The sequence below is a fragment of the Lontra canadensis genome, unplaced genomic scaffold, assembly GCF_010015895.1.
Source record: "Lontra canadensis isolate GAN:19392208 unplaced genomic scaffold, GSC_riverotter_1.0 scaffold92, whole genome shotgun sequence".
NCBI classification, from domain to species: Eukaryota; Metazoa; Chordata; class Mammalia; order Carnivora; family Mustelidae; genus Lontra; species Lontra canadensis.
Window position 1 is genome coordinate 6012502 of NW_022631086.1, and position 27454 is coordinate 6039955.

General features: G+C 42.0%; 1 protein-coding gene across 7 annotated transcripts in view; it reads left to right on the plus strand.

Annotated features, from left to right (window-relative positions):
- Positions 1-27454, plus strand: part of ARID1B (AT-rich interaction domain 1B) — a 429044-nt gene that overhangs the window by 280605 nt on the left and 120985 nt on the right. For all 7 annotated transcript variants that reach the window (XM_032836429.1, XM_032836425.1, XM_032836428.1 and 4 more), the window contains one exon: positions 23466-23709. In XM_032836429.1, the coding sequence (XP_032692320.1) occupies positions 23466-23709 (244 nt within the window). The remainder of the gene's footprint in view (positions 1-23465; positions 23710-27454) is intronic.

Here is a 27454-nt window from a genome sequence, read left to right on the forward strand (position 1 = left end):
AATTATTATTTGCAAGTAGTTGTGTTTATGAATGTGAAAGCAATAAGGTAGTGCTTCCGCAAAACGATTACTAAAGCATTAGTGTATCATATTTGGGGAAATTTACCTGAATCCCTATCTAATTCAGCGTTAACCGTATTCAGAGTCTTGAGGAACAGAAGTAAAGTAGAAGAAGTAAAGTAAAAGAAGCTCAGATTAATGGAAACCTAAAGAAGACTCTACGAGGCAAATGGAGAAAGCTCTCAAATATAATACTACTAAAGATAATCAAGTAAAATTGTCCCTTTTTTTTGCTAATACTACTTTAGCTTTGGATAATAATGGTTCTGTACTTTAGTCGGGATATATCATTCCACATAAATAGTGTATGCCTGCGAATGTGTCAACGTAAATGATGACAATATTGTGGTTTAGACTTCCTTTTATTTTAATTCAAAACCCATCTCTAATTGATGAAATGTGCCTTTATGGTACAGTTCTCTTCAAATACATCAAGCACTTCTTTGGTCGACCCTTGACTTCATGGGCATGTTGGTCTTTGACCCAGAACTGGTAAATGAACCCTGCAGGGAAATCATTAGAGAATTGGAACAATTGTGGTAGTGGGATCAGGGGTCAAACCATTACCTACCCATAGGAACTTCTGTTTAAATTGGACTCTTGCTTTTCTGAAAGCAGGTCGTATATTCAGGGAGAATGAAGAAGACTGGAGCACGTGTCCGTGCTAATCTATCAAGATGAGATAGGGCTGTAAGGATTCCAGAGATGGCCTGATTTGTTTTCTTTTATTTCGTTGCCTTCTCCTCTGTGGTGACAAATGACTCTGGGGTTATTGTCTCAAAGTCCATTTTTTCAATATAAATATCATGTAAGTATAATGTAAATATAAGGGAAAGGCACGAGTTAGAAGTGTGCAGCTTGATACATTTCCTCAAGCGAACACACTTGTATCATCAGTGTCCAGTTCAGAAGACACCACCTGGCCCTCGGCAGCCCTCTCATGCCTGCTGTACGTCATGTCCATCTGTCTCTCAGCCCCACCAAGGATAACCACTACCCTGAATAAAAGCCAGTGGTATTTCGGGGAGTCCGTGGGTACTAATAGGAGGCCATTCTTCACTTAGTCTTTCTGCAGGAAACAATCTTACCTCTCCACTTAAAAATGTTAAAAAGTTTTGTGCAAAGAAAATACCTCATTCAAGAAGTGTGTATATGAACATCGGTTTTCACAGTCAGGTAGCTGTTAAATTTTAGAAGTGACAGATGTCACAGAAGAGAATATTCTTTCCTTTGCATTGGAAATCAATACTCAAAAGTTAGCTTCTTTTCCAGAATTTTAGAAGAGAAGGGACTTCTTAGTTCAGTTCTGTTCAGGTGGGTCTGTAGTACTCTTCCTTACGTAATTACTATTTTCTGAGGATTGTGTATAATCTGAGAATTTTATATTTGTCCTGACAAGTAATGCATGTTAGTTTTGAAATATCTTCCACTGGATATCTAAATGAAGGAAGTCTTAATTCTAATGACATTTTTGGGCCAAAACACCATCCTGCTTGCATGATGTTATTATGGTCTTTAACAGGTAGCTTATATCTGGATTCAGGATTGTGATTTTTTCCAAAGAATAAATCACATTTAGTCCTCTCGTTGAAAAACTGCTGGTGGTGTTTTGCTACTTTCTGTTCCAGAGGAAAATCTGGAAGCTAATTGCAGGGGGGAAGATTTTCATTTTTTATCAAAGCAAAACTAAGAGGTTTTTTTTGCTAGGAGACAAAGAAGATTCACTGGGATTGCTCAATGATTTTCTTTCAAGAAAAACAGTCAATCTTCTGGAAACACTGGTGGAGTACCAGTTTTTCTTTCACTCTGGCTTTTTTCTTATCTTTTCCTTTGTTTGGCATGGGACTAGGAACCATGACAAGAAGGAGAAGAACAAGGATCAGAGTAGTGGACATACCATGGGCTTTGAAATCCGAGCACTACACTGGGGTCACGGACCGCCTCACCCTCTGACCCTCTTGCCTATATTTTTATATTTAAAATACAGTTGGTCGACCCTACCTAATGAGACTGCTGTCAGGATTAAGTGACAAAATGGTTTGGATGAAAAAATAAAATAGTAATAGCTACCATTTATTACACTCTCACTCTTTGCCAAGCACTATTCCAAGTGCTTTCTTTTATATCATTATTTAACCACTTAGACCAGTTTGTCCGTGAAGAAATTCAGGCCTCTGAGAGTCAGGTAATGCATATAAAGCTGAGTGGCTAGTAATTAGCAGAAGAAAGAAGTGAGCTAAATTCAGACCACAAAAACCACCCTTCTAATCCTAGCGTCTAACCCCAGCTGTCACTGCTCCTCCTTCACTAGGGAAGTAGTTGGCATCTGTGGCACCTGGAGGGTCACGATGACCATACAGCTAGGACTCACTGCTGGCAGTGACAGACGGGGCTGGTGCTCAGAAAAAGGGGTGCAGTGTTCTTCTGCAGAGAGGTACCGTGCTTCCGTGGGGCTGCGTCCGCCCGCAAGGCCACTTTCTCCTGCTTCTCACAAAGGTGCTCCCTGGCCTAAATGCACGTGTAGAATTTCCCACACTATTTAGCTCAGGAGTGATAGGTCAGAATCTTTAATAATATTATTTGTCACATCTGCCAAAAGGTTTGTCTCCTTGTCTGGCTTTATTTCCCACATGTGGTCATTGATCATTCATTCATCAGGAACTCTTCTGACACTTGTCACGCATCTTTTGTCGTTCTCAGATTCTCTGCTGTTCCTTTCTCCTGTCTTCTTTGTCCTCCTTATTCCTCTTCTTCCTGCCTTTCTGTCCTACGATATGTCATTGTGCATTCCACATGACCAGCTTTTCCATAGGTGCAGTTCATTCCTCTGTTCTCGGGGATTTAAATTCAGCTTGCGCTGTATCCCCTATGTCTAAGACCTAAAACAATTACAGATCCTTCAGAACTCAGAGCTCTATAAAATAAACTATTTATCATATCAGATTGCACTAGGGATCCATTGTAGGTTGAGAACTGTGCTAGATCACAGATGGTATATTTCATGGATTATGATTTCACAAAACAGTCTGTCTTCACAATTTGCTCCTCTTCTATTTCCCTCTTGTGAATCCTGTGGGTAGTCATCAGACAGAATGAAAAAATCAGATGCTTTATCAGTTTAAGTGAAAAAATACATTGACCTTATTGCTGTTTGGATTCCCTCTGAATTTAATCATGAATTCCTTTGCTGTGTCGGAGGCAGGCGTCCTACCCAGATCAGGTCACAAGGTAAGCGGATGTGTGGATTCGGCCTGTGGCTGTGGGAGTTGGCCGTCCTCTGCTATGCCACTCGATGTCCCTTGTTTATGGGCCGGCGTGTGACAGCTGTTGTGACTCACCCGCAAGGAGATGGAGTGAACGCGTTTGTAAGTTCGAGAAATCGGAGAACTAGAGAAAACATTATGTGAGACCCACCAAAGGCTAGAAATGAGAAAACAAAAGGTCTGTTTTAAATCACCAAAGGATCTGTTAAACTGTATCCTGCTATTACACAAATTGGGACATCTCCAATTTGGAGATGCTACATGGGTTTGCATGTTCTTCCTTTTATCACTCACAGAGTCATGTCCTTATTTACTAAACGAAATGGGATTTTGAGATAGAGTCACGTACCTAGATACACAGTGTAAAATAACAACTATTTGAAAATTCACTTCAGTAGGTCTAGGGGTCCTCTTGTGACCAGTGCACATGCGAGCGCCTCTTGTCTCCCGCCGTCCCTCTCCCCGTTCCTCCCTTCTTCCTCTCTCTCTTCCTCTCTGTTCTCCCTCTCCCCCTCTTCCCCTCGCTCCTCCCCCCTCACCACCGCCTTGTCCTTTCAGTTCTGGGATGAGGCTGTCAACATCAGTGGTAACATTTTGTTAATAAACATACCTGGAAAGCTGCGTTCTAATGTAGTCTGTGTCTGTAGAACCCAGGCACAGCTTTGATGTAAATAATTTAGTCTCTCGAGTCCTCAGTTTCACATTCTAAAAACAAAAGACTGGAGTTTAAGTGTTTACTGTGGCTTTTGTTTTAGTTCTGAAAACTCTGTACGGTTCCTAACAGTTCCTCATAAGTGTTTCTCTTCCAAAGGAGTCAAACTTTGCTCTCCCCGTGTTGTTTGTTTTATATGTGTGTGTGTGTGTGTGTGTGTGTGTGTGTGTGTGTGTATACATATATATTATATATTTTATATATGTATATGTGTACGTGTATATACATATAGATGTATGTATATATTTTATATATACTATATAGAGGATATAAATATAAATATATTTATATAAATATAAAATATGCTATATATAAAATATATACATATATAAAATATATATATTATGTATATTTAGATGTAAGTGACTTATATTAGTTTAAGGTATGCACCATACTGATTCAACATTTATATATATGTATATATAGAAACGATCACAAAAGTCTAATACCTGATATCTATCACTATACATTCATTACACAATTATTTTTCTTGTGCTGAAAGCTCTAAGATTTACTCTTTAGCAACGTTGAAGGAGACCGCACGTTAACCTTAGCGTATGGCACAGTCACCATGTCGAGTATTATATCTCAGTGACGTATTTTATTGCTCTCCTCATGTTGTAATGCTTCTAGCATGTTTCTACCTGAAATATTTTGCGTGAGCCCCATTAACATCTGCTACACAGTTCTAAGGATTGATGAAGTGTGGTTTGGTTAATACTAGCATGGATTAGCTATTGAAGTCTTAAAAATAGTCTAAAACTTTTATTGTTTTATTACACGATTCTCATCTTCTGCCTGGGTCAGATTTGGGGACCTTGTGTTTATTATGTCCTTCTGTTGGCAGAATATTCATTCGTAAGTTCCGGAGTGTCTTTGTGGCCTACCATTGTCAACCATGGGCTACCAGCGATAAAGAGCAGCTCCCCGAAAACCGTGCTGTGATGGTTGCTACTGCCGGAGATGTAACAGCACGGGCTTCTTGACCAGGCTGCCCTTACTGTCGCTACTTAGCATCTCAGATAATGTTCTCTAGAAAAACATAGTTTTCCCCGCCAATGTAAAGTAAACCCTGTCCGAGCCTCTTACCATTCTTGGACACTTAAACCCCCTCTTTTCAGCATTTGCTCATGTCTCTTGTAACAGTAACGGTGGATTCTTCAAGAGCAATCCCATTTGAATGCTGAGAATATAGACCAATTGCCAGAATCTAAAGCAAACGTGGAGACTTTCTCTGGGAAGAATTCAATATCAGCTTGACACTAATAATCACAAGTGGTAGGTAATGAGAGGCTGCAAGCCAGTGATAATTCCGCAAGCATACCTTCCTTTGGCTACAAAGGAAGTGCGTACTCCTCGCCCAGCTTCTTCGACTGACTGAACAACTACCCAAAACCACATCCCAGCATCCCCACCTATGAGAACCACATTGTTCTTCTGTAACCCTTAATCGGTCGCTGAAGGGGGAGGATGTGGAGCACTAATTGTAATTTTTTAAATTTACAGTTATATTAAAAAGACACAGAAATTATAAACCTGAAAATCATTTGGGAAACAAAAGGTTCACTTTCTTGATGGAGGGTGGCAAGTAGGTCACTTGGTACCTAACTTGGTTTTGCATAAATATCAAGTTTAAAGATCAGCTATTGTGCTCTACGTAAAAAAAAAAAAAAAAAGGACCAGGGGCACCTGGGTGGCTCAGTAGGTTAAAGCCTCTGCCTTCGGCTCAGATCATGATCCCAGGGTCCTGGGATCGAGCCCCACTTCGGGCTCTCTGCTCAGCGGGGATCCTGCTTTCCCCCCTCTCTCTCTGACTGCCTCTCTGCCTACTTGTGATCTCTGTCTGTCAAATAAATAAATAAAATACTTAAAAAAAAAAGAAAGGACCAGAAGGAAGTACGGCAAGAATGTTAGAATTGGGCTAGCTCTGCATTGTGGCACTACTGAGGATTTTTATTTTCTGTTGTGTTTTCTGAAGTGTTTCTTGTCTGTTTTTAGGAATAATGAGCTATATTACTTTAAAATACCACTTTTGTTTCTTTCTTTTTAAAGAAAAAAGATGACACTATAAAATATATTTTTGTTGTTGAAGGAAAGTGTATTCTTGTTTCGAGTTACTAATAAATGGAATCAAGTTTATCAGATCATTTCTCCTTCGAATTAGTATCTGTATTGGGATAATCTGGAAGCTTGTTCTCGGCTCTTCTTGGTCTAGAGGAATATAAAATTGAGAAAGAATTGAGATTTGCATCTCAGTTTTTAAATATTTCAGAACTAAATCTTCTATTCAGAGGCACTGATAAGAGCTCCAAAATGTAGTAGATCCGGCTTAGGTAACAGGCAGTGTCCATCTTTAAAGACCCACTAATATGTTCCTGTTTTTTAATGGCTGAAAATCAGCATCCCTCCCTATCGTTAATAGACTCGTACCCCCTTTTTTTGGTTACTAGGTAAAAACTTCAGCAAAATAAAGTTCACACTAAATGTCACTTCGTAATTGCAGTAATGATCACACAGCTGTGCTCCCCTCAGTTTATAACACATGTCAGCATCAGTTTGGGAGCTCGGCCTCATTTCCTGCCCGGAGAGCCTTCTGCAGACTGTTTTCATGGCGAGAAAGCAGAGCGTCCTGTTGGTCACTGGTGGCGTGCGAAGGCCAGGAGTTACAGTCTTTCAGCTCTCGGACATGCAAGGCCCAGCTCGGCCCTTGGCCGTGGTTCTGTCCTTTATTTATTTACTCGCTTCCTTATTTTCTTACTTACTTTTCAAGGATTTTTGTTTGCTGGATTAAGAACCATTTTATTTATGAGTTTGTGAATTTTCAAGGAGGAACTCTTACACTTAAATGAACCTGTAAGAAGCCCATAGAAAAGCCAGTGCCTGCAGCGCTAATAATGAGAACTGACAAGGCAATCCTGCTGGGTTTATTTATGACCTTCTGCCTTTGTTAGCTCTTGTGAGAAATTCCTTTCTAACCATAACAATATTGTTGGAGTTTGGCACTGTACAGAGAAACCCTACTGAGCCCCGAGGCCCACAAACTGGCACTCGTTCAGCTCCTAACAGATTGCGAGGCTCGTTGCAGTTTTACATTTTCCTTCACTCCTCTTTTATTTAATTCATAAGTAGTTTTCACCAATTTTTATATACATGGTTTTAAATATATATATATTGCGTTTATTCTCAGAGCCAAAATCCATTTTTTTCCCCCTTAATACAATGTCGTACCTCCTTGAGCACTGAGGAAAATTCAGAGGAGGACAGGCTCCTGGAAGGCAAGGAGAGAGAGGTCTGTTCTGTACAAGGACAAGTCATGGGAAGTCCTATCACGTTCTACAAACTGAGGGACAGACCAGTATGGCGCCCCTGGAAGCTCTCATGTGGGTCCTCATTCTGAGAGTTAAAGTGGGCTCCGTAGAACAAATTTACCACCAGGTTAGAATTTTATAATACTCTGGCTATTATTATTTCAGCTGCCTTTGAATACTTTAAGAACCTGTTTATTCTACCTTGTTTGCTTTCTTCCACAATTTCCCAATGAAGTAGGAAATTTAAAAGCATCTATTCACAGAGAGAACGGTGTTAAAAATTATAATTTTCTTTAGAAGTAAAAGAAGATCAGTAATGTAGAACATGTAACTCTTAAAGCGAGACCCTTGACAGGAGTTTGCTGTATGCAGTTATGCAGAGCGTAAGAGATTCGGAAGTCCGAAGCATATTCAGTATTTCTGTAATTGGTCCTGTTTCTTCAGTATTGCCAGCAATGACAAAGTAGCTATTTATATTCCATTTTAAGTATCAAGAGACATGTGACTTCTATTTCTTCCAAGAATCTTCAGGTTCAAGATGGCCGTCTTGCAGGGGACTAAGTTCTGTAGGACCTATTTACCTAGAAGCGCCTGGGTCTGTATTTGCTGAGAGGGTTGTGTTGTTAGGCTGGGGCCTGCTGTATCAAAAGGCCACACTATTAAAATCGATCTTTGTATTATTGCTTTTTTTACTTACCTGTTATCTGATTTTCAACATTTTCTTCAGCCATCTTGCTCAACTATGTACAGACTTGCTAATGGAGACCATGAGGAAAATTCTGTTAAAAATCTTAGCCTGATTACAGGCCCAGTCAGTTGAGCATTCGGCTTTGATTTCAGCTCAGGTGATGATCTCAGGATTGTGGGATCGAGCCCCACATTGGGCTCCACGTTCAGCACAGGGTCGGCTTGTCCCTCTCTGCTCCTTCCCAACTCACACCCATGTGTGTGCACTCACTCTCTCTCAAATAAATAAATAAAATCTTTTTAAAAAATCTGATCCCCAGGCGCCTGGGTGGCTCAGTGGGTTAAAGCCTCTGCCTTCAGCTCAGGTCATGATCCCGGGGTCCTGGGATCAAGTCCCGCATCAGGCTCTCTGCTCAGCGTGGAGCCTGCATCCTCCTCTCACTCTGCCTGCCTCTCTGCCTACTTGTGATGTCTATCTGTCAAATAAATAAATAAAATCTTAAAAAAAAAATCTGATCCTAAAAAATGTGGAAACTATGCATAGGAGCATAATTTATTCCTCCAACTTGGTTTTTCATCTCCTTACCATATACATTTGCATTGTTTTCACATCTATTCTGAAAATACTGGTATGATTTCATGCTACTACTATTCAGCTGTTACCCATTTTTTGAATGGACCTTTTTTAAAGTTCATGTGTCATTTGCCTTAGAGTGGGCATAAATTAATACTCTGTTAATTATTGTTGTGGCTCTGTGTGAAAGACTGTTCAAATCTCTAGTGTCCCCTTTTGTTTTCTTTCTTTTGCAAAAAAAGCTTCACCATTTTTTAAAGTGATATCTGCTCAAGTGTAAAGAAGAAAGAAAAAATTCTCCCATATTTGATCACCTAAAATAACCACTGCTAACGGTTTGTTGAGCATCAGGGTGCCTGAGTGGCCTGTCAGTTAAGCATCTGCCTTCAGCCCAGGTCGTGATCCCAGGGTTCTGGGATCCAGCCCCACCTTGGGCTTCCTGTTCAGTGGGGACCTGCTTCTCCCATTTCCCACTCCCCCTGCTTATGTTCCCTCTCTAGCTGTCTCTGTCTCTGTCTCTCTCTCTCTCTCTCAAATAAATAAATAAAATTTAAGAAAAATTGTATTGAGCATTAGCTGATACTTCTTAGGCATTAAAAAAGGTACACAGGCATATTTTATATATACACATAAATGTGTATGTATTCATATAATATTTTATATATTTTACATAAGTAGATCATGTCTTTTACTGTTACCTGATTTTATTCAATAGTCTCTTCTATAAAAATTACACTTTTAATATATATTTTTAATAATTGTTATACATTTTCAATAACCCACTACTAAGTTGACAATTAGGTGGCTTCTAACTTTTTTTGCCATCTTAACATCTAGTTTTCTTGGTTTTTTTTAAATTTATGCCCATACTATGTGATATAATAAAGATTATGATAGCTAATATTTATTAAATAGATTCTTTGTTAAGCTCAATTCTCTCCATATCTTTGAGACAGAGGTCCATTTTATAGGTGGTGAAACTGAGGCTTGAGGATGTTAATCTGCTTGCCTGGTCTACACCACTAGGAAGTAACAGAGCAAAGCACTGAACCACCGCTTCACAGATTGTCCTGATGACCTTTTCCAACCCCTTGTCCACGTGCATGTTTATAATCGGCAACGCTACTTTCTAAAGTGCCAAAGGCTGTTTACTTAATCTAATATTGATTGTCAACATAACTGTTTGCCTGGCACATAATTATCTGGTAAATATTTGTTACAAAGAATGGAAGGATGCATTCATGCCACTATTTACTCATCCTGTTCCTTAAGTGAGATGATTTTCTAGAAGTCATTTGCAAATTCTTTATCCTGGTCTCAAAATGGGATTTTGATTACAAAGAGTGTTAAAAAGCAAACCATGTGTCTGAAACGTGTTCATGTTTCTATGTGTATGTTGGCCTCATATAGACAGCAACTGGTTATTGAGGCACTACAGCGTAAGGGATTCTTTTCCCTATTTGGGGGGATGGTGGATGGGAGGCTCAATTAGGTTAAATATCTTGCCCAAGATTGGGTACAGGAAGTGATGCACCTAGGACTGGATTTCACACTGCTCTTGCTCCAGAGTTCATGATTTTGACGGCTCCCTTATGACTGTAAGCCCACCTTCTGGCGGGTACTTAGCAAGCATTACCTGGTGGGTGGGCAGCATGCTTGGTGCTCTATGTGTGGCAACTCCTTTGACTCACCCATCAACACCCTGAGCCAGTTCCCTTTATCATCCCCGCACGCACGACCTACGGATGAGCGGTGGGAGCTTGGGGGGCTCAGTTATGGGCCAGAGTCAGTGAAATTTACAAAAGAGGGGCGGGGTCAAGCAGGGCTACCTGGTCCCAGAGCCCAGATTCTTTGTAACTGCCATGAACTGCATCCACAAACATCACTGTCTGATATAATATGAAGGTCAAAAACAAAAAAAGTCCCCAACCAACTAACATCAATTGAATGCCTTAAAAAGCAAGTTTCATTAGAGGAGGCAAATATGATGTAGCGATTTAGAAGACTTTATGGCACTTTCCAGGGATCTACAGATTGATGACTAGAGTTTAAGTCCAATTTTATTTCAAAACGTACGATTTACTGGGATAAAAGAGGAATTAGGCAATGTGATGGGCCTGCACGTCAGGTTACTGAAACCCCTTCCCTGCTTGGAGGTTTTAGAAAGCGAAGGCAATGTGAGTTTTGCTCTCCCGCCGTTCAGAATCCTGTGTCTTAATCTGTTTACGCTGGCTTTGCGGGGGCTAGCAGTGGGCCACAGGGCCCATCAGAGAAAACTGCTCCTTCTCCTTGCAGGCCCTGGCACGTGTTTCAAGTGACGCGAGGCTCAGTAACCCCAGTGCACGAGGGCACCTTCATGGCTCTGCGGAGAGGCCACGTGTTTGAGGCTGCACAGGCTGGCCGTCCAGACCGACCGCAGGCCACTACCCTCCGTGAGACAGGCAGTAGAGGCAGTGGTCTCGCCCCCAGCATTATTGGCATTTGCAGGTTTCTCTATGAAACCCTGAACAGGTTTATGACCACCTCCTTTTGAGAAGCAGTTTTTGAAGTAATAGGTTATAAGATGGTTCTATGCTCTCAGGAAAAATTATCATGTAAAATTGCACTTGAGTGCCGCCACTGGAGGTGGTAAGTGACCAGCTGCCCCCGCACCTGGAGGGAAAAGGGCTCATTTCGGAAACCTCTTATCTAAGTGAGTCTGTGAATCGTAACTGAAACACGAAAAATTCATGTTTTAAGTTTGGCTTTTGAGGGAGGTAGTGAATGTGTTGTATTTCATTTTAAAATATAAAAATAACCTTCACAAAACATTTCCATCTATAATGTAGTCCAGCTCATCTTGTTTAAAAAAAAAACAACAAAAAAACAAATTCTGGATTCTCTACTCTTTTCCTAAATTAACTCAGAAGTCTTAAAAATAATTTCTGTGAAAATACGAAAATTCCAGCTTTCTTTTCTATTGAAGCCGCTCGACTAGTTCTTTCTATTTTTAATGAGATAATTTTAATGTATCTGTAAATACTGAAGAAATAACTCGTTTTTAGATATTTTGGCATAATTGTTTGAAGAGGAGATAATCATTCAAAAGAAGGAAATTGGAATTTGAGCTGATGTGGATTGTGATGTAGATTGTTAATTCTATTTTTAACTTATTCTTTAAGCAGGAGTAATTTGAATCCTGTGTGTAATATATAACTTAGCACCAGGAAATCATCTTCTGTTTTAAAGGTGATGTCCTTCAGTTTCCTTACCATTCGCTTTATTCATTATATTGACCCACTGACAAAATAAACATGATAATCCCCACTTGGTGACTGAATAAAAGATTAAGTTGTCTTGCCCACAGCTGATCACGGATGGCCCCTAGCTTCAGACCCCTTCACGTCCAGCCCTTTCTCCTGAAGCAGGGTCATCTCTCTGTGCTAGCACTGTGTTATTGGTAATTCTTAAATAGTGAGTCATTATGGGGTTTGTTTTTTTTTCATTCTCTTGTGAGTCACTTTCTGATAGTAAAAATATATGTTAGAACCTCATTGATAGAAATATCATAGGAAGTCTATGTTCATGAACCGAGTGCAGGCGGTCCTTGTCTCACTCCTTAGAGAGCTTGTGAATGACTGATCCAGTCAGGGCACCGGAGAAATGAAAAGAACTGCCTCTTCCATACAGAATTTCCCTTCTCTTTTGCTTACTACTTTGGGGGCTTTCATTTTAAAACCCAGTTCCTGGGCGCCTGGGTGGCTCAGTGGGTTAAGCCGCTGCCTTCAGCTCAGGTCATGATCTCAGGGTCCTGGGATCGAGTCCCCCATCGGGCTCTCTGCTCAGCAGGGAGCCTGCTTCCCTCTCTCTCTCTGCCTGCCTCTCTGTCTACTTGTGATCTCTCTCTGTCAAATAAATAAATAAAATCTTAAAAAAAAAAAACCAAACAGTTCCTGCCTCTTACTGGATTTGGTTTTAGGTCTGCAGAGCCCTTGTCATTACCCACTAGGATGAGGAAAATGGGGGAGGAGTCCCTTCCCTCTCCTCCTTCACTATTCCAGCCATCCCCGGGACCTCACTGCTCCCTGGACCCCCGATGAGCACCGTTCAGGCTATCTCATGCCTCTCCCTGTGGCTCACAGTCACGATAGCTCACGCTCCCTGGGATCCTACTGCACCCATCCTTTTACCTACGGTTTGTCCTTTAAGGGGCGCCTGGGTGGCCTAGTTGGTTAAGCATCTGCCCTCGGCTCTGGTCATGGTCCCAGGGATCCAGCCCTGCATTGGGCTCCCTGCTCAGTGGGAAGCCTGCCTCTCCCTCTCCCTCTGCCCTGCTTGTGCACACTCGCTCTCTCTCTCTCTCTCTGTAAAATAAATAAAATCTTTTTGAAAAATTCTGCTTTAATTCTCAAAGCTCTCAGGCAGGTACTACTAGGATTTTCCCCAGTTTATAGATGTGCAAAGCACAAAAATGTTAAGTATGTCACCCGGTCACTTAATAAGTGGCAAAGCTGGGGTTTGCAGTTAAGCCCTCTTACGCCAGAGTTCCCACGTGGCACACACTGTCCGTTCATCGAAACCCACCCTCGGAAGTTCTGCAGTAGGTAAGTGTGGCTCGCCACCCCCAGGGAAGCCGCCGTGCAGCCCAGTCTGGTGGCCGTGGCAGAGCGGCGTCACCGACGTGGGAAGGGATGGCCCTTGGAAGGCAGTTGGGCTTCCCCAAGCAAAGAGTACGAAGTCTCATTTCTGGTTAGGCCAGGTTGCTCGGGCTTTAGAGGCCATACCTGGTAGCATGGCGGCTATCGTGAAGGGAGGGAGGGAGGACTGTGACAGTATTCTACCTTCTCTCTTCTCTTTCCATGTCCCCTCTGACCCAGCAGTGCTGCCCACCCCCCAAGGGCTCTTCCCGGCTCTGCATACCTCTGCTGCAAGGACTGTCCACCTTTCCGCTGCCCTGTGGATGGTTCCCTACTCTGTTGCCTTGCCGTCTCTGTTCTCCTCCACTGATTACCTGTTACTGCACTGGGGTTTTTGGTTTGCTTTCCATCGGCATTACTTGTGAGCTTCATATAAATATTTTTAACTCTAGCTCATTCAGTCTCACTGCTGTGTAGTACCCCATTTTCTGAATATGTCTCTAATTCCTATTGCCGGAATTAGTTTGTCTCCAGTTTCTGTTGTTACAGCTGAAACTCTGTTTCTCTGTGCGTGTACATCTCCTTGTGTACATGGGCCAGAGTACGCACTGACTCGGGGACTTCTGGGTCGTTAGACAGGTGCGCCTTCCGCTTCACGGTGTGCTTACACATCGTCCGGAGTGGTTATACTAACTTGCACTCCCGCGAGCTGTGTCTGGAAAAGCACAAAGTGCATGTTTTTCTCTCTCCGATGTTTTTTAATTATGAAACCACAGTTGGAAGTATTATTTCACTTACTGGGTTTTTTTTTTTTTTCATTTATTGTTGTTAAGAGTATAGGGGAAGTTCGGTTACACCAAAAGGCGTATATAAGAGAAGTAACTGCCTTGGCCATGCAGAAACTAATGGAGAAAGGACTGTCCTTCCTTACAGAAGAATTCCAAATAGTAAATGTAGAAGGAACGAAGGAAAGAGAAAATCAACATTAGAGCACCTTGCTGCACACAAGGGCCACTGATAAATGCTAAAATAGTGGGCAGAACTTGAAGGAGAAATAGGGTATTTTTATTGCTTCAGCTGCATCCACCCACACATTTACTTATTCTGTGCAGTTTTGACATGCACCCCCAAATTCTATGACACGCATCTAGGAGGTAGACCTTAATTCCCCTCCTTTAGGCATGGGCTGGACTTAGAGACTCGCTTCTTGTGAATAGGGTGTAGAAAGGGGAAGAGTAATGTGGCTATGGAGAAATTGGGCAGACGACACCTTAACCGCGGGATCAGAGGTGACATCATTCTCAGAAGTCACGTTTCTGTCACCCTCTGATAGGATGCCTCGTGAAAGGCACTTCACGTCTGTGATATTCTTCCCCAGGATCTATAACGTCGGCCTCGTCATGAGAAAACACCAAACACACAAAAATTGAAGGATAAGTGTGCCTTGGTTACATACAGTGTTAACTGTATGGGGGAGCCTGGGAGCAGGGCTCAGAAGAACGCTCCGCACTTCACTGATTTCATATAAGTCTCAAGTCACTTCAGAATAAAAAGTTTTTGAAAATCCAGGGAGGGATTAGAGCAAGCATGGGTGTTCATATGTTCATGGGAAGGGAAAATGTCAGAATAACGAAATTTTAGTATAGTGTAAGTAAGACTTCCTTTGTTCCATGTAGACTGAGTACAGTTTGTGAGTTGGGTGTTTTTCTGTTTTGTTTTTTCCAAGTTGCTAATTTATTTGCAGTTCCTATAGGTCTTACCATTTTAAAGTATTTCCTTGGTATGTACTGAAGAAATAAATGTCTCCTGAGGGTTCATGCCTTTTTGTTTTTAAGTTTTATTTTCAGAATTTTGACGTGCTAAGCATTGTACTTCTAAGATAAACAGTAGTTTTTTTTTACCATGAGAGACGCAAAAGGTGGTGTTGATTGCTTTTCTGTTACTAAGATTTATGATGTGCTTTCAGCAATAAAAACTGGTATCAGTAGACAAACTCTAAATCTTACATATTTATAGATCTTGTTAGTTTGTCAATTTGCTTTCAAAGCACATGGGTCACTCATACCTCACAGTCTCATACCTGACATTGGTATTTGTAAAGCACTAACCCATAAACCCATGGCCCTCCTCCTGCGTATAACTAGCTGAACCCCCCCCATAACTATGTGTCTCAGGACTTGTCACCAATGGTTTTGGAGTAGGATATGTAACAAATAGAAATCTGTTAAAGCCAAATGTTACTCATAATTAGTTATTAGACACGGCTGTGCTCTTCAAAGGGTCAGGTGTAAATATTTCCCCTCATTTCTCCATTGGTTGTTACACGGAACTTAAATGAGGGGGTGTGGAGACCCCCAGGATTCCCGCAGTCTAGAAGACTTGCCCCTCACTACCCTGGACTCTAGTCGTGCAGGCATTTGCCACCATTGCTGTTGTCCCTTTATTTGTTAAATTTTATATAATGCTAAGATACATAGATCTTGAAAAACTTTTTTTTACAAGTTCCTTCTTAGTGGTATCTGTAATTTTAATCATGTTGTGAAAGCCTTCTTTGTTCATAAACACTTGAAACCATGTTTTTTTTTTTCTTCAAAATGTTTTAACATTTCTTTCCATTCCTTTTCCTTCTCTGGCAATATGAGAAGTCACCTGTTAGACCTCCGTTGGCTCCCTGGCTCCAAAAAATGCAAGCCCGAGTTGCTTGGCTTTGGCAGACAGAGGTGGTTCACAGCTGCCCTCCTCCTCCTTCCCTTGGCCTTTATTTCCCTAGCCTCCCGGTGCACTCTCCTCTCTGCTCCTGCAGGGGCGTCCCTCCCAGAGCTCTTGCCTTTCCACAGTGTTCTCTCTGCCTCCAGTCTCCTGCCCATGCCTCGCCCAAAGAGCGCAGGGTCACTCCTGATCTGGACCCACCTCAGACAGCAGCCCCTGGGCCACTGTGCGCCGGCTGAGGACCCCGAGTCCTGTGGTCCATTCTCTTACCGATGCATCTCTCCATCACAAAATTCCTTCCTTCCTTGAGAATTCATCCGTTCTGCTGTCTCTTTTCCTTGAGACTCCATGAGAAGGGGACATTGAAGTCTACAGATCCCAGTATAGGCCAGCGTTTAAATAGCAAATGTCATTCATGAGTAAAAACTGCCTTCTACCTTTTTTTCCCATCTCCTCGCACCTACCCACCCACCCCCCAGCTCCATCTGCAGACCTTAGATAGGGTAGGCGCAGTACAAAATCTCTCCCCAAATTATTCATTATCCTCCCTTTATTATGTAGTTTTAATCGCACCGGTAGTCTGTCATTTGTATTAATAAATGTTGTCTTTAAGATGGCATTGCTCTTGGAATAATGAAGGGGTGGCCTTTACTCACACATGAGCTTGTTGAATGTTTTCAGCACTAAGTTGGGCTTTGGCTTGAGGTTAGGAAGGGTCTGGAGGCTCTTGGCTATGCTGGACAATGAAATCAGTTAAAAAACATTTTGGAAGGAACAAAAGATTGGGAGGTAATAAGACGCTGTAGTTTCATCAGATAAGAAAATGTACATAATATCGCTGGTACTTAGAAGATGCGAAGTCAATGGTAGTCACATTTGTTGCTAAAAAATCATGATGATTATGTTCATTATCATTACCATTTGTGAGCACAATCCTGGGAGTGGAACCAAGCAGGATGCTGTTATTTCCAGATGAAAGTGAATCCCAAATTCCATGCAGGGAAAAGAAGACTATAAATACATTTTCTTACCAAATAATTTTTAAGTTCAAGACTGCCCATACTGCGTTGAGGGTCTGTTTTGTTCTTCCTGGCCTACATAACATCTTGAGACTGTTGTTAATAGTGGGAGAACAGAGAATCTCCCTGGGCAGAGTTCAAAAACTGAGAATAATTTAGGATCCCCTTGGGGCTTCTGCAGTGGAAAAAAAAATTCCCTTACATGATGCATATTTCATACTTAAATTGTTTACCACGTCTAAATTTAGAACGGCAGCACATTTCATATCAGGAGTTCTAACCCAAGGACCTCTGGGGCTAGCTTCTATTTTAGGTGCTGATTTTTAAAAATCAAAGGAAATATGACCATTTTAACCATTTTTGCTTATGATACCACGCTTAACACTGAATCCTGCTTTTGTGAAGTATCAGTGTAGTTGATTACCCTATAAATGTCCCATTAAAATGAGAGTTACCCGTAATGGAATCTTGGCTTGAGAAAAGGAAAGCGGTTCTTGGCTATATCATTACAATGAATTTTGACTCATGAATTTTCTTTGCATTTATCCTTGGCTTTGGCTAGGGGTTTGTCATTTGTGGAGCTTGTGACTATGTTTAAATTAACATCAAACACTTTTTTTTTCCCAGTTGGCCTCGTACATCTTAAGGCTATGTGTTGTATATATTGTCACATACAATGAAGAGATAAATATTTGTTATTTGGACATGTTTAAATAGAAAGTGATATATATAACTTGGAAAGAAGATGCTCTTAGAGCCTAAAAATTACTGCTTTGAGCGATTTTTTTTCATGGATTCTGTTTTTCTGTGCCTTTGCATTTTTTTATTCGTTGAGACAGGAAGCCGAAGCTTTTAACTCATTTGCTGTCTAGACAAATGAAAGCAGCAGGGACTTTGGTGGGCTGCACACGGGCTTTTGCGGAAAAGAAACCCGCTCACATCATACAGAGTGAACAGAGTCACCGTGAGGTTTTTTCCTTTTGTGTCTATGTCAGTCCAATTACTGACTCAATTCTAATATCTGTTTCAAGGTGTATTTGTACCACATGTCCAAAATGATAGTTCTGAAATAGGATTGGAAGGTATGAAGTGATTTCACCGTGTGTGAAATATCAGTTTTCTAAAGAACTAAGCATCTAATGAGGCCGGGGGTGGTTAGCTCAGGGACGCCAACTGGAGACAGAGGGCTGAGAACTTGTTGCTAAATTTTAATAGTGAAATCAGTAGTTTTCACTAGAGCATCTGTGGTGAATATTTAGAAAGACTTGCACACGCGGGCTTACTTGGTGTGGTGCCACGGAGCCCGTCCATTCAGTGGCGTTCGCCAGCGACCCGTGAAAGCCATCCTCTCTCTAACACCATACCTGGCACAAGGAATCACACGGCCCCTAAGAAAGTTAGGGTCTAGCTGGAGAGAGAAGAAGCAAAAATGCCTTCCTGAATTTTATGCTCAATATTCTAAAAAAGAGAAGAGACACGATTCCTGCTTTTGAAGATGACTGAGAGACTTTTTTTAAAAGACCATTGAACTGGCATTTGAACCTGTGCATCAAACCCATGGGAAGTCACACTGAGAAATCATTAACTGTATCCTATTAAAATCCTTAAACAAGAGACCTGAACTGGTCTCATTGATTGAAATATCTTCTCTGTTTCTAATTCAGTGTTTATCCTCTTGCTCTCCTGGGGCACTTCTGAGCGGGAGATGCCCGAATGTGTGTGCCGCTCTGCCGTGCTCCGTCAGAGATGGAGCCGATGCCACCTGCTAATTGTACTGAGGACCACAGCTTAGAGTATTTCGGAGTTGATTTGCTTTTGTAAAAACCCACTTGTTTAATTAAACAAGGGAGTAAGATTTTCTGACTTATTCCCAGGTCTTTGACAGTAAGGCATCACCAGGATGGATGGAACTTATCCTTGAGGAAGCTAACTTCCTAGATAAACTGAATTCCACCCAAACCAAAGACGCCTCTCGATGTAGTAAGTCAGAACATGCCAATGGTATTTCTAGAGAGGATCATGGATAATATGTAGACATGAGAGAGAATATTTATAATGTCATATGTCTGTTCTGCATATAGGTAGGTCTCTAAAAATTCTTCCTGGGCTCCTCCTTCCCAGCATGTTCCCATATCCTTCCCCCTTCCCTCTGTCCCTGCCCTTCCCCTCCCTGTCCCACTGTATGGAATCAGGAACGTATTTGTGGTCTATGTTAATTCATAAGTGTTTCTCTTGTCAGAGTCTTGATAGGATTGTTATTGCTCCCCGGTGGCATTTCATTCCAAGTGCAGTGAAATCTCTTGTACTTGTCACTTGGCTTAGAATGAAAATTTTACATGGGCAGAAGGGGGAGAGAGGATGGTTTATGGAGGGAAGGTCTTGGCGGGGAACTTTCATTTAAATCAAATTTTAAAGGAAAACAAGCTTTTCTTTTGTAAGGCATTGATTTTTCCAAAAACAAATTAAGCATCGACAGTAGAAGTTATATTATTTTTGGTGTGCTAGAAAATATTAAATATCCCGAGTGCTATCAGATACCAAAAACCCAACCTAAGAGCAAGATTTTACCAACTTGGACTGTCCTAGCAAAATTCTGAATTTACTGTGTATGAGCCCGTGAAGTCATTGCCTCCCCAGTCACTCCATCAACACAAAGGAAAGATGCCAGGAATGCCGTGGGGCAGGGGGACTCCAGCCCCTTAAAAGAGTCCTCCCTGCAATTACCTTACCTGCCAGCTTTCCAGCAAGATAAATGGAAGCACTGTAGCTTGAAGGTGCCTTGGTTAGAATGAGATGCAGTAAGGTCTCTCTGTTCTTTCCAGGCATCATAGATCTGATAGTACTTATAAAAGAAGAATAGAGTTGGTGCCCTGCTGACTAAATTGTCCTCTAGAGGAGTATTAGTTACAGAGCTTCTTTGTTAACTAGGCTGAGTGTTTAAACCACTGTTGAACTTCTTTTATTAACATGTTTTAAGATAGCTGTACATATGGATACCCCAAGTGTCTGCAGGGCGGGAATATTTCTCTATAATTTACATATAAAAGTTACGTGTATGTGTAATAGTAATATAGAAATTATATCTTTTTATTACTCTTCTGTTACACTGAGGTCTAGTCAGCGCTGAAATTCTGATGACATGTGAACACTAAGAAAGCCACCGTTTTTATATTTTTCTCTTGGTACTTCCTCAATCGGCTTGTTGAATAACAGAAATGTTTTTCATGCTTTTGCAGCTTGAATGAAGGCTTCTTAACACCCATGCGTGTCACTTGTTCAACCATAACTTGGAATTTTAAGGGAGGACAGGGAAGGAATTTATAGGTCGTGCGGAGAATTTTACAAATTTCTGAGTAATTTTTTTTTAATGAAGAAAGATTTGCATAAGATTATTTAACTTCAAATAATGATGTGTTAAAAATCGAATCTATGTCTTTTCTGCTTAATCCCATATGTACTATAATAAAAGATAATGGTTTCATATCTAGTTATCTACCAATTTCTTTTTCTCTAAAGAAGCATCAAATCCTATCCCCCCCCCCCCCCCGACTGATTCTTGTCTGATTGACCTTTTGTTTATTAGTGACGCACATCCGTTAGGTATTCAGAGAGTGCGCCTGCACCTGGGGCCCACCAGCCAGCCTCGCTGGGGGCTCTCTGGGTTATTCAGGGCTCTTCAAAGAGGACGCAGTTCTCTCTGGCTCCCACTCACTGTTTTCCCGGTGGATGCAGACATGCGGTCAGTCCCTGCTCTTGGGGAAGCTTCTGCAGTTCCTTCTAGGTACCGTGTCACCACACAGTTCAACGGAGGCCTGTCTCTCTTCTTCACCCCAAGGAACAGGCGAAGGCAGGAGAGGCCATACCACAAATACTGCAGCTCCCTGAATCGGGTTGGCACACTTTTTCCAAAAGGGCCCCAAATATTAAGCTTTGTGGGCCCCAGATCTCTGTCAGAGTCTCTGTTGTACCCCCCAAACAGCCATGGGCTATACATTAAAGGAATGGCGGGGACAGTGTTCCAGTAAAATGTTACAGACACTGAAATTACCCTTGACTTTTTTCTTTGGTCATTTTCTTCTGTCATTCTTCTGCTGGTGGGCAGAGCAAAAATAGGCAAGGCCCAGTTTGAGCCCCCGGCCAGAGGTCCCTCCGCACTTCTATGAATTGGTTACATCAGGTTAGGAAAGGAATGCCTCGGGACCAGGGGCTTAAAGAATTACGCAGGACCCCAGCCACTCTTCCACACCCCTGCACCCATCCTGGCCCTGAGGCCTTGCACGCAAGCAGTCAGCCGTCTGCCTGGGGAGGGAGGGCGGGACTGCTGGAACTTGCCCTGTTTTCTCTTTCAGCAAGTCAGTATGTGTGCACGTGTACACTCTGCTAGCTTCAGTGTTGTTTCTAGAAACTCAGATAATTGCCTTGATTTCTGAAGTGTGAGTATTTTCTACGCTGTACATAGCATGTCACTTGCTTAATAACCTCCCTCTGTTTCTGACCCTCCTTCGCAAAAGCTGTGTCCGGTTCCAAGTCTGAATCGAACTATTGTTGAACCCAGTAATCAAATCAAATACAGTGTTTTACCAGCGGAATATGTGCAAAATCACACAACTTGTGTGCCCTGTGTAGAAATGTCTCTATATATTTTTTCTCTGAATTAGGAAAATAGGATTCCGTTTGCCCATATTTCATTTTGGAAATCTAATGATACTTTCTCTAGTGGTGATGGGTTCAGTCTACGCTGTTACTGTTATGTTCGTTATTCATAAGGACAGTTATATGACATTTAAGAGTACTCTCTACTTAGATGTCACTCTTCTTAGCATAAGAAATTTTTGTTTTTCTGTGGCATTCATTTTTGTGAGGTTTACATAGCTATTTAGAACGTATTTTTTTAATCACTGGCAATTTTGCTGTTAAAAAAAAAGTTAATTATATGATATGGCAGATGGTTAACAGATATACTTTCCAGGAGACTGGGATCCTCATCCTGAGTTTGCTTTGTGACATTTGGGGGGGCCCTGAAGTGTTGTAACCAGCTGTGCTCTACCTGCTCCCTTTTGTATTTGCTGGTCTAGATTTGTTCTTTAGATCCTAAGCATCTACCTCCACCAGTTTTCCAAGCCCTAGTTTTTAGAAGTCCCAGTAGTAAGCAGTGAGGTAAAATTAAACATTAATAAAGTTGAATGAGTCGAGGGTATAAATTAGAACTGAATATGCTTGGTAGACAGTAACATCACCCAGCATTTCTGATCCCATTCTGCAGCATTTAGTCCTAGATCATCAAGACAAATAATTTTATACTGCAACTCAGCCTTTCGAGCCCAGCCAGCACTAGCTCCGGGCCCTGCCTGGATCTGCGGGCTCTTAGTGACCTGGGAGCGTCTTAGTGACCTGGCTGACCGAGCGCCCGCTGGCAGGGACCCATTCTGGGCCCTGGTGCCACAGTAGTGAGGAAGGCCAAGCTAAAGTCTCTCCTTTCATTCTGACGAGGGTACAGAAGACTATTTTCTCCTTTCTCCTCCCTCAGCCTCCCTTCGTCCCCTTTAGCAGATGGTTCTGTCCTCAGTGGGGTAAGCTTCAAAAGTAACTGACTAGCTGAGTTGCAGTTTCTGTATCTGTCAAAGGGTGATTTTAATAACTGCCTTACAGGGTATTACGGATAAATTAGTTGGCACTAAAAATTGTTTGTTTTGCTTAAAATTGTTATAAAGAAGTAAGATATGACATAAGGATTCATTTCTGCCAACCTCACCTCAAAGGGATTTATTTTCACAATATCATATAAAAATATACATATCACTGTTTTGTTATAATGGCACTTACAGTTATTTAGAAGGCAAGAATTTCTCCTCACAAGGTCTGGTTAAAATTTTGCTGCTCTGGGGGGCGCTTGGGTGGCTCAGTCGGTGGAGCGTCCAACTCCTGATTTTGTCTCAGCGTCGTGAGATCAGGCCCCAGGTTGGGCTCCATGCTCAGCGCAGAGTCTGCTAAAGATTCCCTCTCTCTTCCTCTCCCTCTGCCCCTCCCCCTGCTCACTTACATGCACTCTTTCAAATAAATAAATAAATAAATGCTGTTCCATTAGAATATTATAGCTTGAGATTCAAACAGTCCTTCAATGTTGACTCTAAATAGAAGGATCCAGAACAATGGTTTTCAGTGTGTTGAAGCCACCATTCCATTCAGATGGTAAGTCACCACCTCAAGTGCTGTTTCCTGTGACTCTTTGAACAGGTGTGTTGGACTAGGTGCTGGCAGCTTAAAGGAAAGCTGTCGGATGGCTTTATGAAAGAGAGGTACAACTTTACTTTTGGGGGCCAGAACGGATTTTAGGGTTCAACTCACAAGAGATCCCCTGAAAGTCTTTAATAACAAGTGGCCATGCTCTGAATTTTGGGCTTTATCTAGAAAAACTGTCTCTGAAAGGGGCACTGTTACGACTTTTAAGTAGGTTTTTGGTCAGGTACGCGTCTGAGTGTGTTACTCCATAAATATACGGTATTTCTGTCTTTCTCAGGACCTGTCTGGCTCCATCGATGACCTCCCCACGGGAACGGAGGCAACTCTGAGCTCAGCAGTCAGTGCGTCTGGATCCACGAGCAGCCAAGGGGATCAGAGCAACCCGGCTCAGTCACCTTTCTCTCCACACGCATCCCCCCATCTCTCCAGCATCCCTGGGGGCCCATCGCCTTCTCCCGTCGGCTCTCCCGTGGGCAGCAACCAGTCCCGGTCTGGCCCGATTTCTCCTGCTAGTATTCCAGGTATTCATTGCTCAGTAATTACTATTTTACTGTGTGGTAGAAACAGACCTGGTGTTCGTCAAGAGCGACACGCACGCCACTGCTTTCTTACTGTTGAAAAACCTGGTGATGGGACCGTGGAGTAGAAGCATAACTGAATTGTCACCAAAGCATTTGAGAGTTCCAGTTCCTAAAGATACTCAGCTAATGAATATAAACACTCAGTAAAATCACCAGTTACTTTGATATTTTTGGTTTGGACATTGACCCCATACTAGAAAATTATTTATTCTCAGCATGTTTTGTAATGATTCTGTTCACAAAGATGCTCTGTTGGTAAGTGCCACCGAGGCGAGACTGTGCGCAAGGATTGGCCCCAGTTTGTACGGTTCTGTTCAATTTATGCCATGGCAGATCGTTGGTAGCCTGTGTTTCGTGCTGATACTCAACTGTGTTTTACTTGGCCTGCACACATTCGAGTCCTTGTTACTGATAGAAACGGACCTTCTGATTTTGACAGGAGTTCACGTTCCAGTTAACTCTTGGCATTCGTATTCCAGTGGTCTTACTGCTTCTGTATCTTCTGTTTCCTTTATCGTGTACATAGGCTTGTCTGTTTGTCTGTCGCGTCCAGCTTTCTTAGGTCAACATCACCCATTTCTTGTATTAGCAAACTGAATGTAATTTTTTCCCTTCTAACTTTTGCTAACATGATCTAAGCGCCTGCCAGAAAATGCCTCTTTCTAACCCATTAGAACTAATATTAAATTGCTAATAAATTTGCCGATAGTTTACTCTGTTCTCTTGAAAGCATACATGGTAGTTTTATCCCTTCTTACCATTTTATTTCTTTCATATTTAAAAAATGCTTATGATGGGATGTTTTATATATAAATATATGTATATAAACATATAGAACATGCTAACCATGAGACATAACTTTCAAAGAATACTCATAAGCGCCCCCGCCCCGTCCAGTTTAAGAATTGAAGTATCACTGGTGTTAATTGTGTCTACCTATGTGTTCCTCCATTACCTTTAGGCTTCTTCCTCTCCCCTGCCTCAAATACTCTCTGAATATTTTTATTAATTCTTTTTGGGTTTTGTTTTGTTTTGTTTTGTTTTCAAGAATTTAGTATAAAAATTCATAGCGTATGTATCATTAGTTTTATTTAGTTTTGAGATTTAGAGACGCGTATTTATAGAAACATGCTTAGAATGACTGTATCATTTTTCAACGGAGCTGAGACAGTCTGGAGGCAGGGAAAGGGTTGCTGTTAATAATCATGGGACAATAGGTATAAACTAGGAAGATTCTTGGCACAACAGGAAATGGGGTTACCCCCTTCGTACTGTAAATGGTCTCCTAGAATTTACTTTTTTAACTAAATATTCTGTTTCTAAGATTCATCCATATTTTAGATAACAGCCATAATTTAGCACGTTTCGATGTTAACCTTTCTTTCAATAATGTTTGTGCTTACAGAGATTGTAGTAAAACTTGGATTTATCTGCTTTTAACATTTTTAAAGCTATGAATACTCTATATTTCAGAATTCCTGAGGCAGTGTTTGGTTATGAGATGGTTTTTGAAGCATCGCCTACCTAAACATAGGAAAGTCATATGTAAGCTACCGTATTTGTCGAGGAAGAAAGCACTGTTTTCTAAATAGGGTCGAAAGCGCTTTTCTCAATAACTTCAATGAAAACTTTTCTGAGGTGTAAAGATACTGTAGTTTTTCTTTTAAAATTCCTGACATGGGTAATTCACAGTCTGATGAATTGCGCATATACGTTTATCATTCCGCGGGGGATCCTGAAGCGTCCGTTTCACCCTTTGGGTTTTGATGTGGATAGAACACACCCGGCAAGAAAAGATCCCTCTTACGACACAGGAGGGCGCAGCCCCTGGAGAAGGCGGCTCGGCGGGGGCACTGGCTTCCGGGTGCGCGGCTGTGTTCCGTCGTGCGCATGCGCAGGCCGTGGCTGCTCCGGGCAGACGCCACGGAGGCCTGAGCCTTAGGGTCCCTGCAGGTGGGGGCCGGAATAGGATTCTCTGCCCGCTTCCTGGGAAAGGAAGTTTTTAGTAGAAAGTTCTCAGTTTCCTTGGAAATGTTGTTTAAAGCATCAAGTTTGTTTTTAAACTCGGATCAGAAATGCGAACTGCCCAGGGCTGCCATTTTTACTTCTCCCTCCACGCCAGGCGGCCCCTCTCTGTCTGCCTGGTCCGGGGAAGGGGTGACCGACCCTGCGCGGGGTCCATCTGCGGGGAGGAACGCTCCTCAAGTAGATCCGCAACCGTGTTTGCTGAGCGCCACGGAGGACAGCACGGCAAATGGAACGTTTCTTTCGTGTTCTTGTTGTGAGAGGAGTGACCTGAGAAATGTGGTCAGCGGTTTCGGCACCTGTTGTCTTTTCTCCTGCGTGGAATCACGATACTGTTTCAGCAGGATGGACTTCTGTAATCCTCTGCTCGCACCACCTCATACTGGTGCTCGCTTCCTCGCTGTGTAACCTTGGACAAGCCTCTAAGCCTCTCCGTGCCTCAGTTTCTGCATTTATAAAGGTAATAACCATCTGTCTTAGGGTTCCTGTAAAGTTTGAGTGTACTAATGCACCTAAAGCGGGCGCAGGGTGAGCACTCAGCGCATGTTAGCTCTTGTGATTACGGTTACTACTGCCTGGGACCTAGATCTAGGCTTGCTCCCCTGATGACTGTCCAGAGCAGCACAGTTGGTTTGGGCAGCGAGTCTTCGGATTCTTAATCCAGTGGTGTTCTAGTACAGTGCAGAAGACACGCATGTAAAGCTTCCGGTGATGACTTGCTGTGTTTATTGAAGTCACTCAGTAGGACTGCCTTTGAGCTATCCATGAACGCACAATATGTGGTTTCACAAAGTTGAATCCATGTTTCTCCTAACTTAAAAAAGGAAAGGAAAAAAAAAAAAGATGTAGGTTAGTGATTGATTTTCTTGGGCATTGGGTATGGGAAGGCCCAGGGGAGACCAGAACACAAAGGGAAAACAAGAATCTATACCCTTGCTTCATTTAGATCATAGGCAAATTGATGGTTGTGTGATGTGATGGGCAGGCAGTCTGATAAATAATTTAACGATAGAGGTAATTTTAAAATCCAGGCTTATTTCTCACACTTTTGCATGTATGAAGACAGCATCAACTAATTGATCAGTACCATCTTATTAGTGGCCAGGCACAGTCGAACAGGTTGCTCACTGAACAACGACATGGCCCAGAGGGGTAAGGTAAATGAGGGTGAAATTCAGGCTACTCTGCTGTAGGAAGAGGCGCCCTTTTTTAATTCATACAGAGGAGCCACACCTCTATCCGCATGCTTGCCCTGGACCTCTTGGTGGTCATCCTCTATGGCTTACATCCAGATGCTACCTGTTTCTCCTCCTCTGTCCCCAAAGCTGAGCCCAGGGATGTTCAAACATCGGTTTTGGATAGATGCTCATCATAAGACTTATATGTTATATCTGAAGGGGCTTTGTTAAAAATCATTCAGGCTTTTGTTGAAAAAAATTTTGGTCTTCTCTTTCCCTCCACATAGCCTATAGTACCCTTGTTTTGTTTTTTAATGTATTTTTGTGAACTTGGGCATAGGTAATAAAACCATGTTTTAGACATGGTCATGAAGTTCATGGTTCTTTCTTATTTAACCAGATGCAAAGACACCGTCCCTTAGAGAATAATTAGGCCCATTAAGTAGTCTCTTCTTTTCCTTTTCCCATCCCTGGTCCTCATC